Source organism: Danio rerio, chromosome 3 (genome assembly GCF_049306965.1).
Source record: "Danio rerio strain Tuebingen ecotype United States chromosome 3, GRCz12tu, whole genome shotgun sequence".
In the NCBI taxonomy this organism is placed as follows: Eukaryota; Metazoa; Chordata; class Actinopteri; order Cypriniformes; family Danionidae; genus Danio; species Danio rerio.
In genome coordinates, this window is record NC_133178.1 from 33,403,132 (window position 1) to 33,424,591 (window position 21,460).

General features: G+C 36.2%; 1 protein-coding gene across 2 annotated transcripts in view; it reads right to left on the reverse strand.

Annotated features, from left to right (window-relative positions):
• septin9a (septin 9a) overlaps positions 1–21,460 on the reverse strand; it is a 132,765-nt gene that overhangs the window by 93,557 nt on the left and 17,748 nt on the right. The window contains exon 1 of one of the 2 annotated variants that reach the window (NM_198911.2): positions 14,084–14,433. The exons of the other annotated variant lie outside the window; for it this stretch is intronic. Within the exon in view, the coding sequence (NP_944593.2) occupies positions 14,084–14,105 (22 nt within the window). The 5' untranslated portion in view covers positions 14,106–14,433. Of the gene's footprint in view, positions 1–14,083; positions 14,434–21,460 lie in introns of those variants that run through there. 2 annotated transcript variants of the gene reach the window in all.

Below are 21,460 nucleotides of genomic sequence, written 5' to 3' on the forward strand. Positions count from 1 at the left end.
TTGTTGGGTTTTTTTTTAGAGTCTCCTGGAAGGAAATTTCTTTGTGTTTGTGACACTGTTGGGAAATGCTGGGTTACATGTTGCACCGATGCCTGAAGTGCATGTCGTGGGCTGGAGCCTACAAAAACAGGAAAGTCGAGCTGTATGTGACTAATCATACAGCAGATTTCACAGCTCTTCAGGCATGTCTAATGCAAACACCAGGCCTTCTGTATACAGGCTTGCAAACACACTTTTACATGCCACACAAATCCAGGACAAGGGGGAATGCAGAAACGGGACACATAGGAACAATCTGAAACATTTCATAGGGAACAGTGTTAACCTTGTCAGCCTGACTCATGAATATTAATTAGATAAAGTAAAGTTACACCAAAAAGTCCAAACTCATTTGGTTATTATTCAGAAAGATTGCTTATTCAGATGTGTGTGTAATTTGTTTTGTAAATTTTTTGACCATAAGGTAAAATGTACTCCACATTTAGGTAAGATATGCAAAAACCCAATCAATGGATTTATTTGTTAATTAACATTCTAATCAAGTGATTCAGTTTTTCCATATCGAGCTCAAATTCGGGTTGAAAAAAATCCTGCTTTTTTTAGTGTAGTCATTATTAGTGTATGTCCTTCCTATAGTCAAAAATATTGATAAATTTTTTTGATATCAGTCAATTTTTAAAGATTAATTTGTGCCTAAAACGTTTTCAATTAAGTATCAATTTAACATGACTTGCATTAGAATAAACTGACTTAAAATATAAAGCTGAATCTTGTATAAGACATCTTGTATTACAGTATATCTTGTAAATTGTTAAAACAACGTCGCCTTGGAATTATAAGGTTCTATCTGCTTTTATTTTGAGATATTGAGCTTCAAAGTTTTTGCATTCCATAAAGCAAACAATATGTGGGTAACAGTTCTCTTTCATACATTAACATCACAGAGACCCTAAATGTAAATCATCAAAATTACAGTATCTTACTATTGCAAATTGGGTAAAAAAAAACAGGGCAAATGCAGATTGAATGCTTTAATTATAAAAAGTCATTTTTTGCTTGGATTTGTAAGGTTTTATCTGGCAGATCATTAACTGAAGCATAACTTTTCAAGAAATACAATCAGTCTGCTTATAATTATATATATATATATATATATATATATATATATATATATATATATATATATATATATATATATATATATATAAGTTTTAAGTTTTAGGGTGAATATTTTTCTTGTTAAAATTAAGCAGAGAAAGTTGTGCTAAATATTTTGTCCAGTGCAGCTGTTTATTTTCTGTAATAATATGGTCATATTTATTGTTGTAATTAAGACCCCATGAATTCAATTAATTATTTGCCCTTCAAGGCCTAATATCAAATTTAAAGACTTTAAAAGAAAACAGACAATGAGCAAATTAGTTATTTAACAGATTAACACTGAAAACTGTTTCACTGACTATATACAAAAATATAAATATTTCACATTTAATATATAGAATTTTAAACAACATAGAAGTTGGGTGGAATGACAAAGAAAGCAGAATCCTGACTGGTCCTCGTGCTTGTTTTCATAATGCTGACTGGCTCACAGAAAGAACCTTTTAGAGCCAAGCTAGAGTTTGACTTTGCGGATAAAACCTACAGTTAAGGTCAGAATTATTAGCCCCCCTGAATTATTAGCCCCCCTGTTTATATATTTTTTTTCTAATTTCTGTTTAACTGAAAGAAGGTTTTTTTCAACACATTCCTAATCATAATAAATTTAATAACTCATTTCTAATTACAAATTTATTTTATCTTTGCCATGATGACAGTAAATAATATTTGACTAGATACTTTTAAAGACACTTCTGTACTGCTTAAAGGGACATTTAAAGGCTTAACTAGGTTAATTTGGTTAACTAGGCAGGTTGGGGTAATTAGGCAAGTTAATTTATAATGATGGTTTGTTCTGTAGACTATCAAAAATATTTTGCTTAAAGGGGCTTATAATTTTGACCTTAAAATGGTTTATAATTTTTTTTTAAACTGCTTTAATTCTAACTGAAAATAAAACAAATAAGACTTTCTCCAGAAAAAAAAATATATCAGACATACGGTGAAAATGTCCTTGCTCTGTTAAACATCATTGGGGAAATATTTAAAAGGGAAAAAAAATTCAAAGGGGAGCTAATAATTCTGACTTCAACTATATTTCGATTTTTACATTTTTAAAATAAAAAGTCCTAAAATGTAAACAACTTAAACAACTAAAAAACAAATAATGTAAATAAGTTGTCATTTAATAAGAATATGTGAATAACTCAAATTTGACAAAGATAGAACCTTATAATTCTAAGTTGACGACATGGTAAACTATTTTAATAAGTTAACAGGTGACATAAGTGAAAGTGAAAGTCATCACATGTGGCCAAGTATGGTGACCCATACTCGGAATTTGTGCTCTGCATTTAACCCATCCAACTGCACACACAGCACAGTGAACACACATACACTATAAACACACTCAGAGCAGTGGTCAGAAGTAGTGGGAAGTTTCAGTTGCTTAAGAAACTCACCTTAGCTCTGGTAATGTGGGTGGTGAGAGTGCTGGTTATTTACTCTCACCACCAACAATTCCTAGAGGTCAAACTGGTGACTTTCTGATCACAAGTCTCTCTTCCTAACAACAATTCTAACTCGTGCTCACAATTCCTAAACGTTAGGCGGCAGCTGTTGTCATGTTAGCACCACTTAGGTGCTCACGGTGACCTGGATTTAATTCCCAGGTTAAGGCCCTTTGCCGGTCCTTTCCCTCTCTCCTCCCAATGCTTTTCTATCTGCAAACTCCACTGTACTATTCTAATAAAAGTGAAACCCCATTTTTGTTTGTAGCAATGATGTATTATCATCATCAACAGTGACAGTAACAACACCTGTAATAATTTATATTTCCAAAATTCTGTTCATTCTATTTTCATTCATTCATTTTCTTGTCGGCTTAGTCCGTTCATTAATCCGGGGTCGGCACAGTGGAATGAACCACCAACTTATCCAGCAGGTTTTTACTCAGCAGATGCCCTTCCAGCCGCAACCCATCTCGGGGAACAAACACCCTACGGACAATTTAGCCTACCCAATTCACCTGTACCGCATGTCTTTGGACAGTGGGGGAAAGCGGAGCACCACGAGGAAACCCACGCGAACGCAGGGAGAACATGCAAACAGCTATTTTGAACTGTAATTATATTTCACATGATTGTTGGTACTGTATTTTAATCAAACAGTTGCAGCAGTGGTGAGCAGAGAACACTCAACACTAAACGTTTTAACATAAGTTTAAATTACCAACTTTTTAATAGTTTGTAATGTGAGTAACTTCTTTTACCAAACGTAACTGTCATCTATGACAGCGGTTCCCAAAGTGTGGGACGGAACTAGGGCTGGGCGACTAATCGAAAATAAATCCAACCATTTTTTCAATTACTTTATCATGTGTGGAGTAACATGACATCACTCAGTTAGGCTGAGGCTGGTTTACACTGCTGCTGCCACTTTGCAGCCACATATGATCTCTGGTCAGATGTGGATGAAAGGAAGCTGCACCTGAGATGCCTTGAGACAGCATATTCTCCATTACATTCAAATTCTTAGTTACATTCAAATGTTTGATTACAGAAGATCAAGAAATGCACAGTTAAAACACAATTTATAGGATTTACAAGAGTTATTTTATTTAGAAGAGATACTGCTTATTGTCTACTTTAAATATGAAAAACATTGAAAATAATTAGTTTTGTTTCCAAAAGTGCAAGTTTTTAACTTTGCTTGGTGATTTCCAAAAATATCATATATGTTATTAATCTATTAGAATTACCATGTTTTATCCATAACCTGCAGGAGATAAAAATAGTATTTAATAGTTAAAACACAAGATGCAAACAAAAAATCCATCAGCCTTTCATTTCTTTTTCGATTGAATTGGGACCCGTGGAGTTATTATGCTAGATTAATGACACAGCAACAGTGATAGTTGCAGCAGACTGATTATACGGCACAATGTTAAACATTCAGTATTCTCATACAATAAAAATAAACGCCATGACTGAACACAGAGAAAGATCTCCAAGTCACAGAATTTAAACCAAGAATAGTCTTGTGATGTTAACGTTGTGCCAGCCATTCTCATTAAGTGAGATTAATATTAAAATAAACAAATAAATAATGACTATAAAAAATTATTTGACTGTTGCACTTTTCTTGTGTTGTTAATAAGCTTGTTTATTTAGTTACTTCCTGCTAGTATGTGTGAACGTTCTGTGCAATGTTTGTATGTTTATAACCTCGTCTCAAGATAGTGGGGGTTGCAAATCACTGGAATTGTTATTTTGGGGGTCGCAAGCTTAAAGGTTTGGGAACCCCTGATCTATGACACCTTCAGACCTTCAGGTCATTCATAAAATAGCAATAACCACTAGATGCCGCTGTAACACAGAAAAGTTTTATATATCATAATCCAGCAGTCAGTCACTTTTCAAGGAACGTCGAACTTAATTCTAGAAGCAGCTCTTCCATTCAAAAACCCGAATAATGAACACTGACATGTCTTCTCCAGACACTGAGATCTCACATGCTACATTATAGAGAGCAGTACCAGTCCGAGAGAGGCTTCTGTAAACACATGCCATCTGAAGCATAACTCATTCACTGACATACCACAGAAAGAGAGAGAGAAAAAGATATCCCTGACACTGAAAAATATAAAACAATCAGTATTAGCTTCCATGTAGGTGGGACCTGTAAGTGGCATGTGATCTATGTTACAGTTGTGTTGAGGGTTCTCCAGAAGTGTGTAAATCTTGTGTAGAGCTGTGAATTTAGGAGGAAGGAGAGCTGTGGTGTCCTCTGCATGTTTACACAGGGCCTCAGAGCAGCAGTCAGACTCTTTGCAGCACTGCGTCCCTCAGGAGTCTATGAGAACATCTGCAGAGGCTCCTCAACACCCAGACTGTGAGGAGTTACTCATGTTTACTCTCAGAGGAGTTATACTCTCTGTCTATCAGGTGAGTATAGGAATGGAGGAGAAGGAGAAAGTGACTGTATCAGCTTTTGAAAGGTGCACTGGTCTTGTCACAAGCTTACACACACACACATTAATTTTAATTTAGGCGTCACGGTGGCGCAGTGGGTAGCATGATTGCCTCACAAATTGCTCGTAGTGTATGTATGTGAATGAGAGTGTATGGGTGTTTCTTAGTGTTGGGTTGCGGCTGGAAGGGCATCTGCTGCGTAAAACATATGCTGGATAAGTTGGCGGTTCATTACGCTGTGGCAACCCCTGATTAATAAAAAGACTAAGCCGAAAAGAAAATGAATGAATGAATTTTCATTTAAAGGTTTAAAAATTAGATACACTCAAGGCTGTCAGGGCAAAAATGTGATTGAAACCCATAAAAAATGCAACACAATCCCAGTGAAATGTAAACAAATCATATCTTATTTGACGCCATATTTAAAAATATATGTTTTATTCTCTCTTTTATCATTTGTGACCTTTTTTCCAAGTTTAACAGATTCTCACCTTTTGCTGTAATCTGTCTTCAAACACTACAGGTCACATTAATTAATTTTATGTAATTATAATTATGTGGGTAAATTGATGACACTGTACAATAACACTAGTAATAATAACACTAATACTACTACAAATAATAAACATAAATAAATAAATATTAATGCTGCATTAAATTAATCTTATTTATTCAACATATTATTAATTAACAAATAAACAAACATTAAATAAATTTAGAATTAAATGCATGTACTAATAATAGAACTGTCATTGAGTGTACTCAAGTGGCCATATATTTCTTTATTTCTTATACTTAAAAACATAACAATCTGTTTAAATATATCATATTACACATACACACATACATAAATGCATACATGGTGATATTTGGTAAGTGTACATAGAACAGGATGAAAGGTTGCTAGAAAAGATGCATTTCAGCATTTCACACCTTGACCAAAGCTTTTCAAATGCACGGGTGCTCATTTGCAAGATGCTATTTGCATGTAAACAGGAAAGCTGTCTCTATTTTTTCCGCTTTTAACATCCACACACAGAGGGGGTCCTGCTGACAGTTCTTTAATTTACATGGGGGTCTCAGTCTCACTCTTCCTGTTTTCGCCCTTGTGTGCAATTTTATACACTACATGATGTTTTATACATGAGAGGCCCTGCTGACAACCTGCTGATAGGTTGATAATAGTCCTTAAGGTTTTAACACTCTTGCTATGTTTAGTTTAATCGTTAAAAAAATTACAGGATTAAAGCATAATATATTCTTATAATAATACATCATCTGAAAATGAGTACAAGCTCCGCACCATACTTTTTGTGCTGAAAAATGCTGGCGTATTAACTTGAATTATTCAGACATCTGGTCTCATCCATCTACATCCATCTACAAAGCACCTTAATATGCTGCATGACATCACAAACTGGTGTTTATAATTAAACTATCTGAATGTACTATAATTATAACCACAGTGGAAGTGCAAATAGTTTTATGACCTATTATAATCATTAACCTCAAGCAAGTACTGAATTCACAAAATATGGTTTCATTCTGTGTTGTAAAATAATATGTCTATAATATTGAAAGTATAGTGAAATTATAGTGAATTTTCACAGTATGTCGGATAATATTTTTTCTTCTGGAAAAAGTTTTTTTTGTTTTATTTTGGCTAGAATAAAAGCAGTTTTTAATTTTTTAAACACCATTTTAAGGTCAAAATTATTACCTCCTTTAAGCAATTTTTTTGATAGTCTACAGAACAAACCATCATTATACAATAACTTGACTAATTACCCTAACATGCCTAGTTAACCTAATTAACCTAGTTAAGCCTTTAAATGTAACTTTAAGCTGCATTGAAGTGTCTTGAAAAATATCGAGTCAAATATAATTTACTGTTATCATGGCAAAGATAAAATAAATCAGTTATTAGAAATGAGTTTTTAAAACTATTATGTCTAATGTATTGAAAAAATCTCTCCGATAAACAGAAATTAGGGAAAAATAAACAGGGGGTCTAATAATTGAAAGGGGCTAATAATTCTGACTTCAACTGTATTTATACATATGTGTGTGTGTGTGTGTGTGTGTGTGTGTGTGTGTGTGTGTGTGTGTATATATATATATATATATATATATATATATATATATATATATATATATATATATATATATATATATATATATATATATATATATATATATATTAGATTATTTAATTATTATTCACTTGTTAAGGGACCAAAAGTAATTGGACAGAATAATAATCATAATTCAAACTTTCACTTTGTAATACTTGGTTGCATATCCTTTGCAGTCAATTACAGCTTGAAGTCTGGAATAAATAGACATCACCTGATGCAGAACTCTGGAACTTTTATCTGCTCAATGTAATTTGGATCATTAGGGAAAAAACACACACCTGGCCATCGAGCAGCTGAGAAGCCAGTTGTCCTATTACTTTTGGTCCCTTAACAATTAGGAGGCACATATGCAAACTGTTGTAATTCATACACCATCCACCTGATTTAGATGTCAATACACTCAAATTAAAGCATTCAATTTCCAATCCATTGTGTTGGTGTATAGAGCCAAAAATGTTAGAATTGTGTTGATGTCCCGATATTGACTGTACTGACTATACTGACTGTATATATATATATATATATATATATATATATATATATATATATATATATATATATATATATATATATATATATTGTTGTTGTTCTTAAAACTGACAATATAAACATTAAGCAAACCAGCGCACGATCCAAAGTTCTCATGGGAAAAGGTTTTCAAACTCAAATCTATCATTGTAAGACAGTAAGTAAAGTTGTTAGTTCATGTTAGGAACATTTACAGGGACAGAAGAAGGGCAAGGCTAGGTCTGGTGGGTCAACTCAGCAATTTACACAAAGCTCAATCACAGGCTCATTCTAGAAATGCGACAAGTGCTACATTTTTGCAAACCACAAAAAGTGCGAAGGGCTATGTCTGCTTGCATTTTTATTTTCACAAATCATCTAGAAGCCGCTGTGTTCATTTTTTGACAATCTTAAATATGTTACTGGGCCACGGTTTCTTATAAGTGCCATTTGCATGTCCTTCTGAAAAAATCCACCAGAAGCTGCTGTGTACATTACAACTTTCTCATCTACATCCGTGAAAAAAGAAAATCAGCTTGTCGTGCATGTATCAGATTGCTATCTACTGACCCATGCACCTCCTTCCCTAAACCCAACCAATAGTGTTTTCAAAAGCAAACTAGAAGAGTAAAACCACCATGGCTACATGCTTTTACAACAATTTCACTTTTGTTCTATCTGATTTCTGGAAGTATCCTTTGCGGGCTCGAACCCCAGTCTGCTACGCATCTGAAGTCCGATATCATAAAAAGGCAAGCTACTTAGCAAAGTAGTCACGCTGGAAAAGCCGCACATAGAGAGATGTACACCATTAATTCACGCATCAAATTCACTTAATTTGTGCATGAAATTTACTTCACAATAGACAAAGATTCACGTCATGGGCAAGGCTTCTGTTTGCCCGGTGATTCTAACTTTGTTACTAAATGGCTAAAATGGATTTTATTGAGATAGTAGCTGTGCTGTATGTGCTTTAGGAATGCTGAAAATTAGTTTGGCGGTGAGTTTACTAGATCCTTTTAGAGGTGGTTCCCTAGCTCTGAGTTCATCAACTCCTTTAGAAACTGTACCTGGATGATGGAGGCTTTCAGCGGTGCTTCAGACTAAGCCAAGCCCAGTTTGATGAGCTGTTTTTCGGTGTTGGCAAGAGGATTACCCTTTCGTTACACCAATAACAAGCACTGTCATAATCATGCCCCTTCATTCACGCAAATCATGCCATTCATGTTGCCTCATTCACGCGAATCGTGCCACAAAATATCTATTCGTATCTTTGCATTGACTTAAGTAAATCACTTGCTTTTGACGCTTCATCCGCATTTGGTGTGAATGCAGCATTAATCGGTCAGCAGCAGAGCAAAAAGGAACAGAAGATATCAATGGCATCATACCGCTCCATAGGCATCATTTAACAAACAAAATGCAGCCAGAATTAGCCCCGGGCACATATTTCACCATTCCTAAAAATGTAGCCCTGAGCACATATTTCCAACAAGATTGTGTTGAACTTTTTAGAAGTGACAATCACATTTAATAACCAAGTTGACTTCTTACATCAATTCTACAAAAAAATACTGGTTAGTGACACATTTAATACACATTACAGATGTTTCTTCTGTATTTGCTAAGTAATTATAATGAAGCTTGACTCATTCATGTTGCCAGATTTTGGTATAAAAAGTAGCAGTCCATAATAAACTTAGATAAATACAAATATTACACTAATAATCAAAAATAATAACCACATATTGCTACCCACATCTGACCACTCCTATAAACTTCACTTGTTAAACAACCAAGCCAAAAGACGATTCTAAGTGAAATTTGAGTCACTGGGTGGAAGTTATAGCATTTAAAAACAAAATGTATTGACAAACTAAGTATCAAAACACGTTTAGTGAGTCTAAATAAGAGTAACCGTTCCCAGACAAGACTAGACCTGACATCATACCTCCAAAATATCAATCACCTCATCATATTTCACTGTTTGTTTGACTGGCTGTAAACTCTGTCATTCGTCATGGCTTTTGTCTTTGGTTCTCATGTGTACTACTATTAGCTTTCATGAGTAGAATGTCAACTGTGTGATGCATGATAAAATGTCCAAAGCAAAGCAGTATGTTAAAGTCTCTGCCTTTTTAATAGCTTTAAGGAGGTGGCTCATGCATTTAAGACATCATTTATTGGTAAATACTGTGAGAACGCTGTTTTATGGTTAGTCGGGCAACTGCAAATAGTGCTCACAATTTTTATCCTAACACATTGTGGTCAATGTGGACATGTTTTTCATTTGACACAAATGAAAACAAGACTGATGTCTGAAGGATCAAAAGTGCAGCATGGAAAATCTGTTTCTCTATGCCAATCATTCACCCACATGATCATGAAAAAATCTGTCAAGACCTATGACAATGTGACGTATGAAACCTAGAGGAATTAAAAACATCTACTCAGACTAAGGTTCATTCCTACATAATTTCTCTTACTTACAACCACTTCCTGTTTTCTGTCTCTCTTTTGGTCTGTCCATCCATCCACACAGCCCTGATTCAGAGCAATAAAAGAGCTGGTTCATTCAGTTCTGCTTACACCACTCACTAGCTTTCCACTAACAAAAGAGGACTATGGCATTACCATAACCGTATCCTCTATTCATTCTGTAAAGTCTATTATACGTCCAGCCTAGTCCTATTGGTAGTTATTTATGCATAATGTGTACACATATTGTGCTTTTGCTTGTCATGCCCAATATGGACTGTATTGACACAGGTGAAGCAAATACTGCTGATCATCTCCTGACAAGGCCACATATTAAAGTTTGGGTAACAACCACACAGTTTTCATTATTGATGGGCAGAAAAGAGACTCAGGGCTCTATTTTAACGATCTAGGCGCAAAGTCTAAAGTGCATGGCGCAAAGCATTAACAGCTTGTCTGAATCCACTTTTGCTATTTTAAGGACAGAAAAAATACACTCTGCGCCCTGGGGCATGGTTTAACAGAGTTGAACTTATTCTCTTACTGAGTTATGGCCATGTTTTGAGCATAACATGCATTAAACCAATCAGAGTCTCATTTCTCATTTTCTTTAAGAGTCAGTTGTGTCACGCCATGATGCATTCGCTATTTACATGGCAGACTTTGTAAGTTGAAAAACTGAACACTTCACTAGCAAGAAAACATTTAAAATTAAATGAACAATGTGCGCAAGAATAAAGAATGAGCTTTTTGTTTACTTTCTCTTTCTCTTTACTTTTACTCTTTACTGCTTTACTTTCATGGATAAGGAAACATTGTTGTACACACTTCATGGACATCATTAACCTACATATTTAATTTTGTTTGTAAAATTCAAAGATTTGTTTCAAAACTATTTTTAAATTCAGTTGTAATTTCCAGCAAACGAATAAATGAACAATAATAACAAAGTGTGGTCAAAATCTAAACACACATCCTTTTCTTATGCCTCATATGGTGACAAATACATCTCCAAAACCCGACAGGTGAACAAATCTAAACTTGTTTAAAAAAAAAAACAAATATAAATATGCATATAATAAATAATACTTAATGAAAATTACGATTGAGCTGGTCTGAAAATAGCAACAAATCACGCCAAACACATCTTGCACCTTATTGCGCCTGGTGTATGATAGGGCCCTCAGTCTTTGACTTTAATCAGGGTCAACAGTGCTGAAGGAAAACAAACTGCAGAAACTGGCAGAACAGAGTGTCCAGGACTCATTGATGAAACAGAACTGTTGAGACTATACTATCAAATGTATCAGATCTTGTGCAGTTATGCATCTATGAGATGTTCTGGACCAACAATTGTAATCCAATTTTAAGCGGCTCTATCTTTAAACTACATACAGGATTTGAAGAATTTGCAGCTCACAGCTTGCCAGATTTATGTTTTTTGGTAGGCTGCACCAGCATATTACATGTAATTGGTAATATTAGGTAATAAGAGTAGGTGATAATGCTGTTCATGATTTAAAAAAATAGTCATTCATTCATTCATTCATTTTCTTGTCGGCTTAGTCCCTTTATTAATCTGGGGTCGCCACAGTGGAATGAACCGCCAACTTATCCAGCGTTTTTCTATGCAGCGGATGCCCTTCCAGCTGCAACCCATCTCTGGGAAACATCCACACACACATTCACACACACACAATAGACAATTTAGCCTACCCAATTCACCTGTACCGCATGTCTTTGGACTGTGGGGGAAACCGGTGCACCCGGAGGAAACCCACGCGAAGGTAGGGAGAACATGCAAACTCCACACAGAAATGCCAACTGAGCCGAGGTTGGAACCAGCGACCCAGCAACCTTCTTGCTGTGAGGCAACAGCACTACCTACTGCGCCACTGCCTCACCCCTGAAAAAATAGTTTTCTACTAATTTTATAATATGTGCATTAAAGAAGGTTTATAATATAAGAGAGAAAGAAAGAAAGAAAGAAAGAAAGAAAGAAAGAAAGAAAGAAAGAAAGAAAGAAACCAGCGATCACTCTCCAGAGATCGCTGGTTCTCTCACAATATCCATGGACTAAACTTCCACCTTCTCCTGGACTACATATTCATACATGCACTTCTCCCAGACACCCCATGCTCACTTATCTAGACTGATTACATTCTCACCACCTGAGCCTTGTCAGAGACTAATTGCACTCACTACTTAAGCCACTCATTCACCCATCCAGTTTGCTGAGTCTTGTTCGCTATCAGTGACATTACAACGCGTTTCTCCTTGTCTTGTTTCTCCATGTTCAGACTTTAGCCTTGTTTATGCATATACCTGTTTAAACCTATATTGACCATTGCTTGCCTGACAAAGAATAAACCTGCATTTGGATCTTACCTTCGGTTGAGAGTGTCATCCCCCGACGTTACAGAAATATACTCACAAATAATTTTAAATGACAATATTAAATAGATGAACCCAAGTATCTTTTTTAAAAGAAGTCATTTTATGGAGTTTGTCATTGTGGAACACAAAACAAGTCAACCAAGATCAAAAAGAAATGCTCAAGTTCTGATTAATGACAACAAATTTTAACAATTTAAAGTTTAGTCTTACTAAAATAAAAGAGATGAGTTTAACCCTTAAAAACCAAGTGTAATTTAAATAAAATGAAATTCAACATCCTATAAAAACAAGAGGCTTCATAAACATCTGCATGCCAAGCTGTTAACCTTCTTCACAACGAGGCACTAATTAGTCACTCTCCAGAACCTTCACACTCTCTGCTCCTCTCCGCCAGTGTCCATCTGATCTGCTGAGACTTCACATTATTCAAAAAGCAGCTGAAGGCACACCTCTTCCACATGCACACACCACACCACAACTTAAACCATGGCTCACACACACACAAACAGACCATTTCCAGTTCTCCAATGCTCTAACTTGTTTCCCAGACTAACTTTCTAACAAACCTGGCATTGTAAAGTACATTGCTGGCTCTGTACCAAATTGCTTAGTTCCTCTATTTTAAACTTTCACAGTGGATAAAAGCATCTGCCAGATGAATGGATGCAGTTGAATGCTTTTAATAGATCGATAATTTACATTTTGATGTCTACGCAAAATATGATACATCTGCTAAAACCATATTTAACCTGCAAAGCCCAGCTAATGAGATCGCATTGATTTGTTGCATATTTCTTCCCAAGTTCTTAGAAAATATATTTTAGATGCACCTGGACTGAAGGCTAACTATCTCAGAAGTGATCTGAGACCTGTGAGATCATAAGGGTCATTCCTTGTGTGTTTCTCCTGGCACTGGTTCTCGTTCAGGGCACCAGGTGTGTCAAATCTGATAAAGCATAAAGGCTGTTATTATATACTGTATTAACTTTTTTTTTCATACAGCTGAAGTGCAGCGCTGTTCTTTTCTCTCCTTCTGAAACTCTCAGAGTCCCTGACACATTTACAAAAAGCCTGTGTGCTGACAGTGCAGAGCACACCACAGCACTGATACAGAGTGTTTCATCCAAACACACAGCTCTCTTTATTGGCTCTTCACACAGCCTGATGAGCGGGTTCCCTCTTCCACTCAAACCCTATGGAAAATCCACCCTTGTCAACGGAAAATCTTACAAACGCACATACTCTGCAGCACCAACGCCACCAGGGACAAAAGTAGTACCGCGTAAAAGCTTGGTCTGGTGGACAAAGTCAAAAAAGTAGCCACATGTATATATTTGATGCAGTTTTATCCGCATTCTAAAGAATCTACTTCATCTGACTCAAGCCACAGATCCTAGTTAAAGTAACAAACCAAGAAACACGGCCATGGAAATGCTACAGTGCTACGGAAAAGGGTGGAAAAAACTATTTCTGAAGTGTCCGGGTTCTTACCTGCGATTTTGTCCCCCTCCATGGCTAAGTGCACACCCTCCTCTGCCACATGTAGCCTTTCTCTCCTCCAACCTTTTTTTGTCGGACTTCCTCTTTCTCTCTCCCAGCGCTCCAACACTTTCTCCTCCTTATTTGCTTTCCCTCCCTCCCTCTCTCTCCCTCTCTCTCCAACTCTACCCCAATCTTTTTGTTTTAATGTCTTCCGTGTGCCGTAATAATGAGCGGATGCAGAATTACGGCATGCCCATGTGCTGATCATATGTAGCGTTCATGCTCTTTTGCTTTTATTGTCCTCTCTTCAGAGTCCGTCTTACTCGAAGTCTCCCTCTCACACTGAGGCAGCATTGTGTGCGAGATGGAAACCCAAGGCCATGTGATATGAGCGTTTCGTCCCAAAATATCTCCTCTCGATGGCTTGAGGAATCCTGGACTGCCCTCTGATTTTCTTCAGGGCTCTGGTGAGTCACGAGTGAAGGGTCGAGGAGATAGACGTGACCGGCATCACACCCTGTGATCAAAAACAAACGTCTGAACACTGAGTCAGTCCGTAGACAAACATTTTCATACGCTGCCTGCCGCTCCTAATTTCAAGTACGGCCAAGACACACAACGCAGATTCCTTCACTTTGCTTTGTGTTGCTCAACGAGAGCAAATGCAGACCTTCAGCTGAAAGCGTTTGGAGTCAGGATGATGTGTCTTTGTTCAGGAAGTGGGAACGACCTTTGACTTTTTCTTCTGGGGGGGTTGTAGGGTCGTCTGGCGAGCAGACATCTGGAGCCTAAAAACTTGTGTAGAAATACAAAGGCCCAGATCTGTCACCTCAGACTCAAACTTCTGTAGAATTTAAAAAAATACAGAGGTTGCACTTTAATGAATTGACATATAGAGCCCTATCATACACCCGGCATAATAAGGTGCAAGACATGTTTGGCCCGATTTGTTGCTTTTTTCAGACCAGCACAACCCTAATTTTCACGTTTTGTGTTCTGGTCTAAAAAGGAGGTGTGTTAAGGAGCATTGTTGGAGCATTGCTATTGTAAGGAACTGAAATAGACTGTGTTGGTCTGAAAGCTGGTCTAAAGTCTAGCACCTACGCAGGTTCAAAACCTTTACACATTGCTTATTACACACAGGATGTACAGCAAAAAAGAAGGATTATAATGTTACAGAAATTATTACTTTTCTACATAAATATAAAAACCACTGCTACATTCCTTCTTTATTTCAGGGGCTTTTTAATTTTATTCATGACAATTTGCATTTGTATAATGTTATTGTTATTAACAGTATTATTTATTATATGCATATTTATATTTGTTTAAAAAAAAAAAACTAGAGCCAGTTTCTGTGCCTGACGATTTTGTTGTCGAGGTCCTAACCTTTGACCACCACCCATTCCACAATGCACTGGCCTCTTATGACTCCACCTGCAGGTGGCGGTTCTGCAGGAGGATGGTTCTATGTTGCTTCTTTGGGCTAAGCCTGGACGGGTTCCTTGGGAAAAAACCTGGCCACCAGGTGCTCAAATACAAGCCCCAATCCCAGGCCTGGTTCCTGGTTGGGGCTTTGGCTACACCATACCATGCGATATCACAGTCCTCTGTGTTATTTTACTCATAAGGGGTTTTTAAACCACACTTAGTCTGTCACCTAAGACCTTTTTGCCTCGGAAGACCTTACCAGGGGCAATAGCCCCCGACAAAATAGCTCTTAGGATCCCTCAGGGACAAAAACCCCACCACCACAATAAGGTGGGGGTTCATGGAGGAGTATTGTGGTTGATGTACCATTTCGCTGTAGTAAAAAAAGAGCTGAACCGAAACGCAAAGCTCTCAATTTACCAATCAATCTACATTCCTACTCTCACCTATGGTCATGAGCTCAGGGTCATGACCGAAAGGACAAGATCTCGGATACAAGCGGGCGAAATGAGTGCCGCTGCTCCTCCAAATCGAGAGAAGTCAGCTAATGTGGCTCGGGCATCTGTTTTGGATGCCACCTTGACTACCTAGGGAGATGTTCCAGGCATGTCTCACCAGGAGGAGGCCACGAGTAAGACCCAGGACACACTAGAGGGACTATGTCTCTCTCCTGGCCTGTGAACGCCTTAGGATTCCCACGGAGGAGTTGGAGGAAGTGTCTGGGGAGAGGGAAGTCTGGGGTTCTCTCCAAAGACTGCTGCCCCCACCAGCCAGCCCCGGAAAAAGCAATTGAAAATGAATAAATGAATGAATAAAAACAAGTTTAGATTTGTGTTTTAGATATCTATGCATCAACATATGGGACATAAGAATAGGATGTGTGTTTGGATTTAACTCAGTTTTTTGACAACACTGCATGATTATTGTTCATTTATTTATTTGCTGTAAATTAAACTAAAAATAAAATTTAGAAAAAGTTTTAAAACAAATCTTTGCGCTTAACAAATGAAATTAAATTTGTAGGCGAATGATGCCTTCAGTGGAGTGCGTACGACACTGTTTCCTTATCCACGAAAGTAAAGGAGTAAAGTAAAGAGTAGAAGTAAAATAAAGACAATTAAGAAGGCCAAAGAGAAGAGGCTCATTCTTTACAGTGCTCTCCAATAATGTTGACAATATTGGTAACTTTGAGGAAAGAATGCAAGAGAAAAATGTCTTTGTTGTTCAAATCTTTACTTTAAATATTCACAAAAAAACAGAAGATGTTTAACTTATTGAATGGGAGCTTTTTTTTTCATAAACCCTTCTAAACGCTTCCAATTGACTGGAATTTCTTCATAATTGTCCTTAATGTGGAAATGAACATTTTCAGTGTTTCTGCTATTTTTATGTAATCAGACCACTTCCCATTTTGTAAAGCAAAACAGTTTGTTGCAAATCACTACTGGTTTTGATCCATTGTGACTTTGGTCTCTGTGTTACCTAATATTTATACCTTGAGAAACAAAAAGTCATGGTTGAACAATTTCCCATTCCTATAGTCACCAGACATACTAACAACTCACAAAATATAATTGAGTACATACTTCAAAATTTATTTGATTATGTGAATCCATAAGGGTGCTAATTGAGCTGTGTTTGCAATTGTTCCCATTGAGAGCATTTTTGTTAGGGTTTTAAACAAAAGATCAAAGGTTAAACAATTAAGACATTTCTTCACAGTCTTCATTACTTCTACTGTATTTACAAGGAGTTCAAGTGTAAGTGGAGCAAACTACATTCAATTAAAATACTCAAAGAAATGCATATAGAAAACAAAGCTATCGATTTAGTTGGCTGTTATCATGTGCGTGTACCTAGTAAAGTTTTGTAAAGTATTCCCTCCACAGGAACACTCAAAAAGGGTTCATAAATGATCAGACACACAGCCTTAAACTCCCAAACACATGACATCTCATAGACATCAAAGGGAGGTTGTGTGTCACAGTCTTAATTGCTTTGCTAACGGTGACACACATAAGGGGTCATACAAGAGCTAAGACAATCTAACCAACTGCAATGCAATGAGTAGAAGTGTTCACTAATCTTCATTAGCTGAGTTTTCCACGTATCCATGAAGTTAAAGACATTTGACATTTAACATTTGGGCATTATTATTTGAGCTTTAGAGCCCATTAATAATAAAAAAACAGATAGAAAGGGAACAAACGTTTGTAGGGTTACATGCAGAAATACAACTATATAACCAACCAACTATACTGTATGTATTTGCATGGTGGGCGATAGGTATCAAAATCTTTTGGCTTTAGTTTTGCTGGCGGTTTTTCACACTAAAAATTACAATTTAGATAGCTATAGTTTAAAACAAGGTTCAAAATGTGTAAACGCTCTTTTAACAGCTAAAATTGTTTAAAAGGTTTTAAAATTAAGATGCAAATTATACCAAACAAAATTTGTTTCAAAAATATATTTTTTCCCCAAAAAAATATAAGCATTTTATTTTTGTTTGTGCCCGTCCACTACTTGGTGGTGCGAGTGATGATTTGTTTCATTCAGTGGAAAATAAGGATTTAATTAAGGCTTCACTGTAACTGTTGTATCACAAAGCTCTGTCATTTATTTGCTGATGTTTTAGTATATCATAATTTTTAAAAATTATATCTTGAGCATTTGATTTTTCCTTGGTGTTGGCCTTACGCGGACAGGTGTGTCTTGCTCAAGTTCAGGTGAGAGAGTATTTAAGCAACCTGGCATGAAAATATACATTTAGATTTTTAAAGAAAATATCCTAATATTAGAAAGGATACATACATTTGATCCTATCAATGAAGTAACAAGTTCCCTTAAATAGTGTATCCTTTGGATCAGTGCATCAGTGTTTCTTGAGATTGGAATAAGAATAAGAGATGATGGGGAGGCGCTGTGCTGGATATGTGCATAACTTGGAATAAAATCTTGCAGGTACTCTGTAGACATTAATAAAACATTAACAAACAGGTTGGGTTTTGGGTTTATAAAAGACAGGTTGGATTCTGTGTGTACAAGACATTAAATAAATGAAAACTCCAGGAGGTTTGCACAGTGCACTTGGAGCTATACACCTTTAGTCTTCTCTTTCAAGATGCCATCGTTAAATCTTTAGCTCAACTGTCAAAATTGGAACGCACAGTATTTTGGGATATTACATATGATACAATATTATAAAAATTGATTGCAGTGAAGGACACATCTATTCTGCCTTTGCAATTTAATCAGAAGATGGTACCTCCAAAGACAAGAAAAGAAGCATTATTTGAGCTTTCTGATGCCGCTTTAATTTTTTTATTGCGATCATGTTTGTTTTCTAATCCACTATAACAACTAAAAGCTGAACTCATAAATAATAATCAGACAGGCAATAATATAAGTAATAACAAGCAAATAAATAAATGAAACTAGTCGAGCAGTGGCAGAAGCAGACAGCAGGATATTTGCCTTACTGAATAAAGGGCTGCAGGGTCCATACACCTCAATTAAAAAGAGACTATGCAAACTTTTCTTGAGTTGTCCCTGCATTTTAAAAAATAACAACAACAACAATGCTGGCAGAAGGACGTTTGACACATATCAGTGACTTTTTTGTGTTCTTTATCTATTTATTTAATTATATGTTTTTTTTTTTTCGTATTTACAATATGCTAAATGCTTATTGCCCACTGTTCTCTGTCACCCTTAGGCCTGGGTGTAAGGACCCTTTCAACACTACTTGCAGATTTTATTATTAGGCTGGCATGTGCATGCTAATTCATGCTAGAATCATGCTAACAATATGCTTATTCATGCTATAATCATACTAGTAACATGCTAATTCATGCTAGAATCATGCTAGCAACATGCTAATTAATAGTAGAATCATGCTAACAACATGCTAATTCATGCTAGAATCATGCTAACAACATGCTAATTCATGCTAGAATCATGCTAACAACATGCTTATTCACGCTAGAATCATGCTAATAACATGCTAATCTATCTATCTATCTATCTATCTATCTATCTATCTATCTATCTATCTATCTATCTATCTATCTGTCCGTCCGTCCGTCCGTCCGTCCGTCCGTCCGTCCGTCCGTCCGTCCGTCCGTCCGTCTGTCTGTCTGTCTGTCTATCTATCTATCTATCTATCTATCTATCTATCTTTTCATACTTTTTAAAACTGTTTAAACTAAATAAACTATTACCGTCAGGCTTTCACAAGCCAGCCTCAAAGTTTGTTCTCAAACTTTAAGAATCTAGTTATTATTACAACCCCAAATCAGAAAAAGTTGAAACAGTATCTAAAACATCATTTAAAAAAGAAAGTAGTGATTTACGAATTGACTTTGATTTGCGTTTAATTGCAGACAATATGAACACAAAATATTTCATTTTTTGTCTGGTTTTATTTGTAAACATGCATCCTTTCCTGTCATTCAGACCTGCAACACGTTCCAAAAAAGTTGGGACAGGAGCTAGTAATCAGGTAAATTGCTTAAATAATGATGTGATTTGAAACAGGTGATGTCAACAGGTGATTGTAATTATGATTTGGTACAAAAGCAGCATCCAAGAAAGGTCTAGTCCTTTAAGAGCAAAGATGGGCAGAGGTTCACCAGTTTGCCAACAAATACATGAAAAAAATCTCGAAATGTTTAAGAACAATGTTTCTTAAAGAAAGGAATACATTTGAATGTTTCACCATCATCAGTGCATAACATAATTAAAAGATTTAAGAAATCTGATGGAATAATACTGCGTAAAAAGACAAGGGCAAAAGCCTAAGCCAAACTATCGTGATCTCCGATCCCTCAGGTGGCACTGCATCAAGAATCCTCATTCCTCTATAAGCGACATCACCACAAGGGCTCAGGACTACTTTGGCAAACCTTTGTTTTTACCACATTACCACAATGCATAGTTATATCTACAAAAGCCAGTTAAAACTGTACTGCGTCAAAAGGAAGCCCTATGCTAACTGTGTCTTGAAGTGCCGTCAACTTCTCCTGATGGTTGACTGTGGTCAGATGAATCAGTATTTCAGGCATTTTTGGGGAAAGATGGACGACGTGTGCTCAGGACCAGAAGTAAAGGATCCTCCAGACTCTTACCAGAAAACAAAACCCAGGTTCTATCAAGGTATTGGGTTTTGTCAGTGCCCTAGGCAAAGGTAACATGCTCTTCTGTGATGGCACATTTAAAGCTAAAAAGTACATAGAGATTTTGAAGCACAACATGCTGCCTTCTATCCCAGGGACACCCATGCATATTTCAACAAGACAACACAAAATCACATTCTGAGTACGAAAATTACAAAGTCCTGGCGTCGGAGAAGGAGGTTACAGGTACTTGACTGGCCTCCCTGTAGTCCCAACCTATCTCCAATAGAGAAAGTGTGGGACAATAAAGACTCTGTACTGTTCCCTACCTTAAGACTTGTTTGCAGGAAAAATGTAAAAAATTTACAACTGAAAAACTTCATCACTTGGTATCTTCAGTCTCTAAACGCCTTTTTAATTGAAAAGGAACAGCAACATGTGATACAAGTGATAAATGCTTTACTGGTCCAACCTTTTTTAAATGTGTTGCAAGAACCAAAATTGCAATACGTGTTTAATTTGAAAAACAAAACAGGACAAAATAAAAATCATGAGGAACCTATTAAATGTTTGTGGTATTGTCTGCAATGAAATATAAGTCAAAGTACATTTAGAGATCACTATTTTCTTTTTTTAGGCGTTTTCCATACTGTCCAATCTTTTTCTGCTTTGGAGTTGTATTATTATAATTATTATAATAATAATAATAATAATTATTATTATTATTGTTTTTATTATTATTATTATTATTAGCATTATTATTATTATTACATAATCTGTTCAGATTTACATGTCTGATAATATATATATAACAGAGCGTAGGATTAAACATAACACTAGA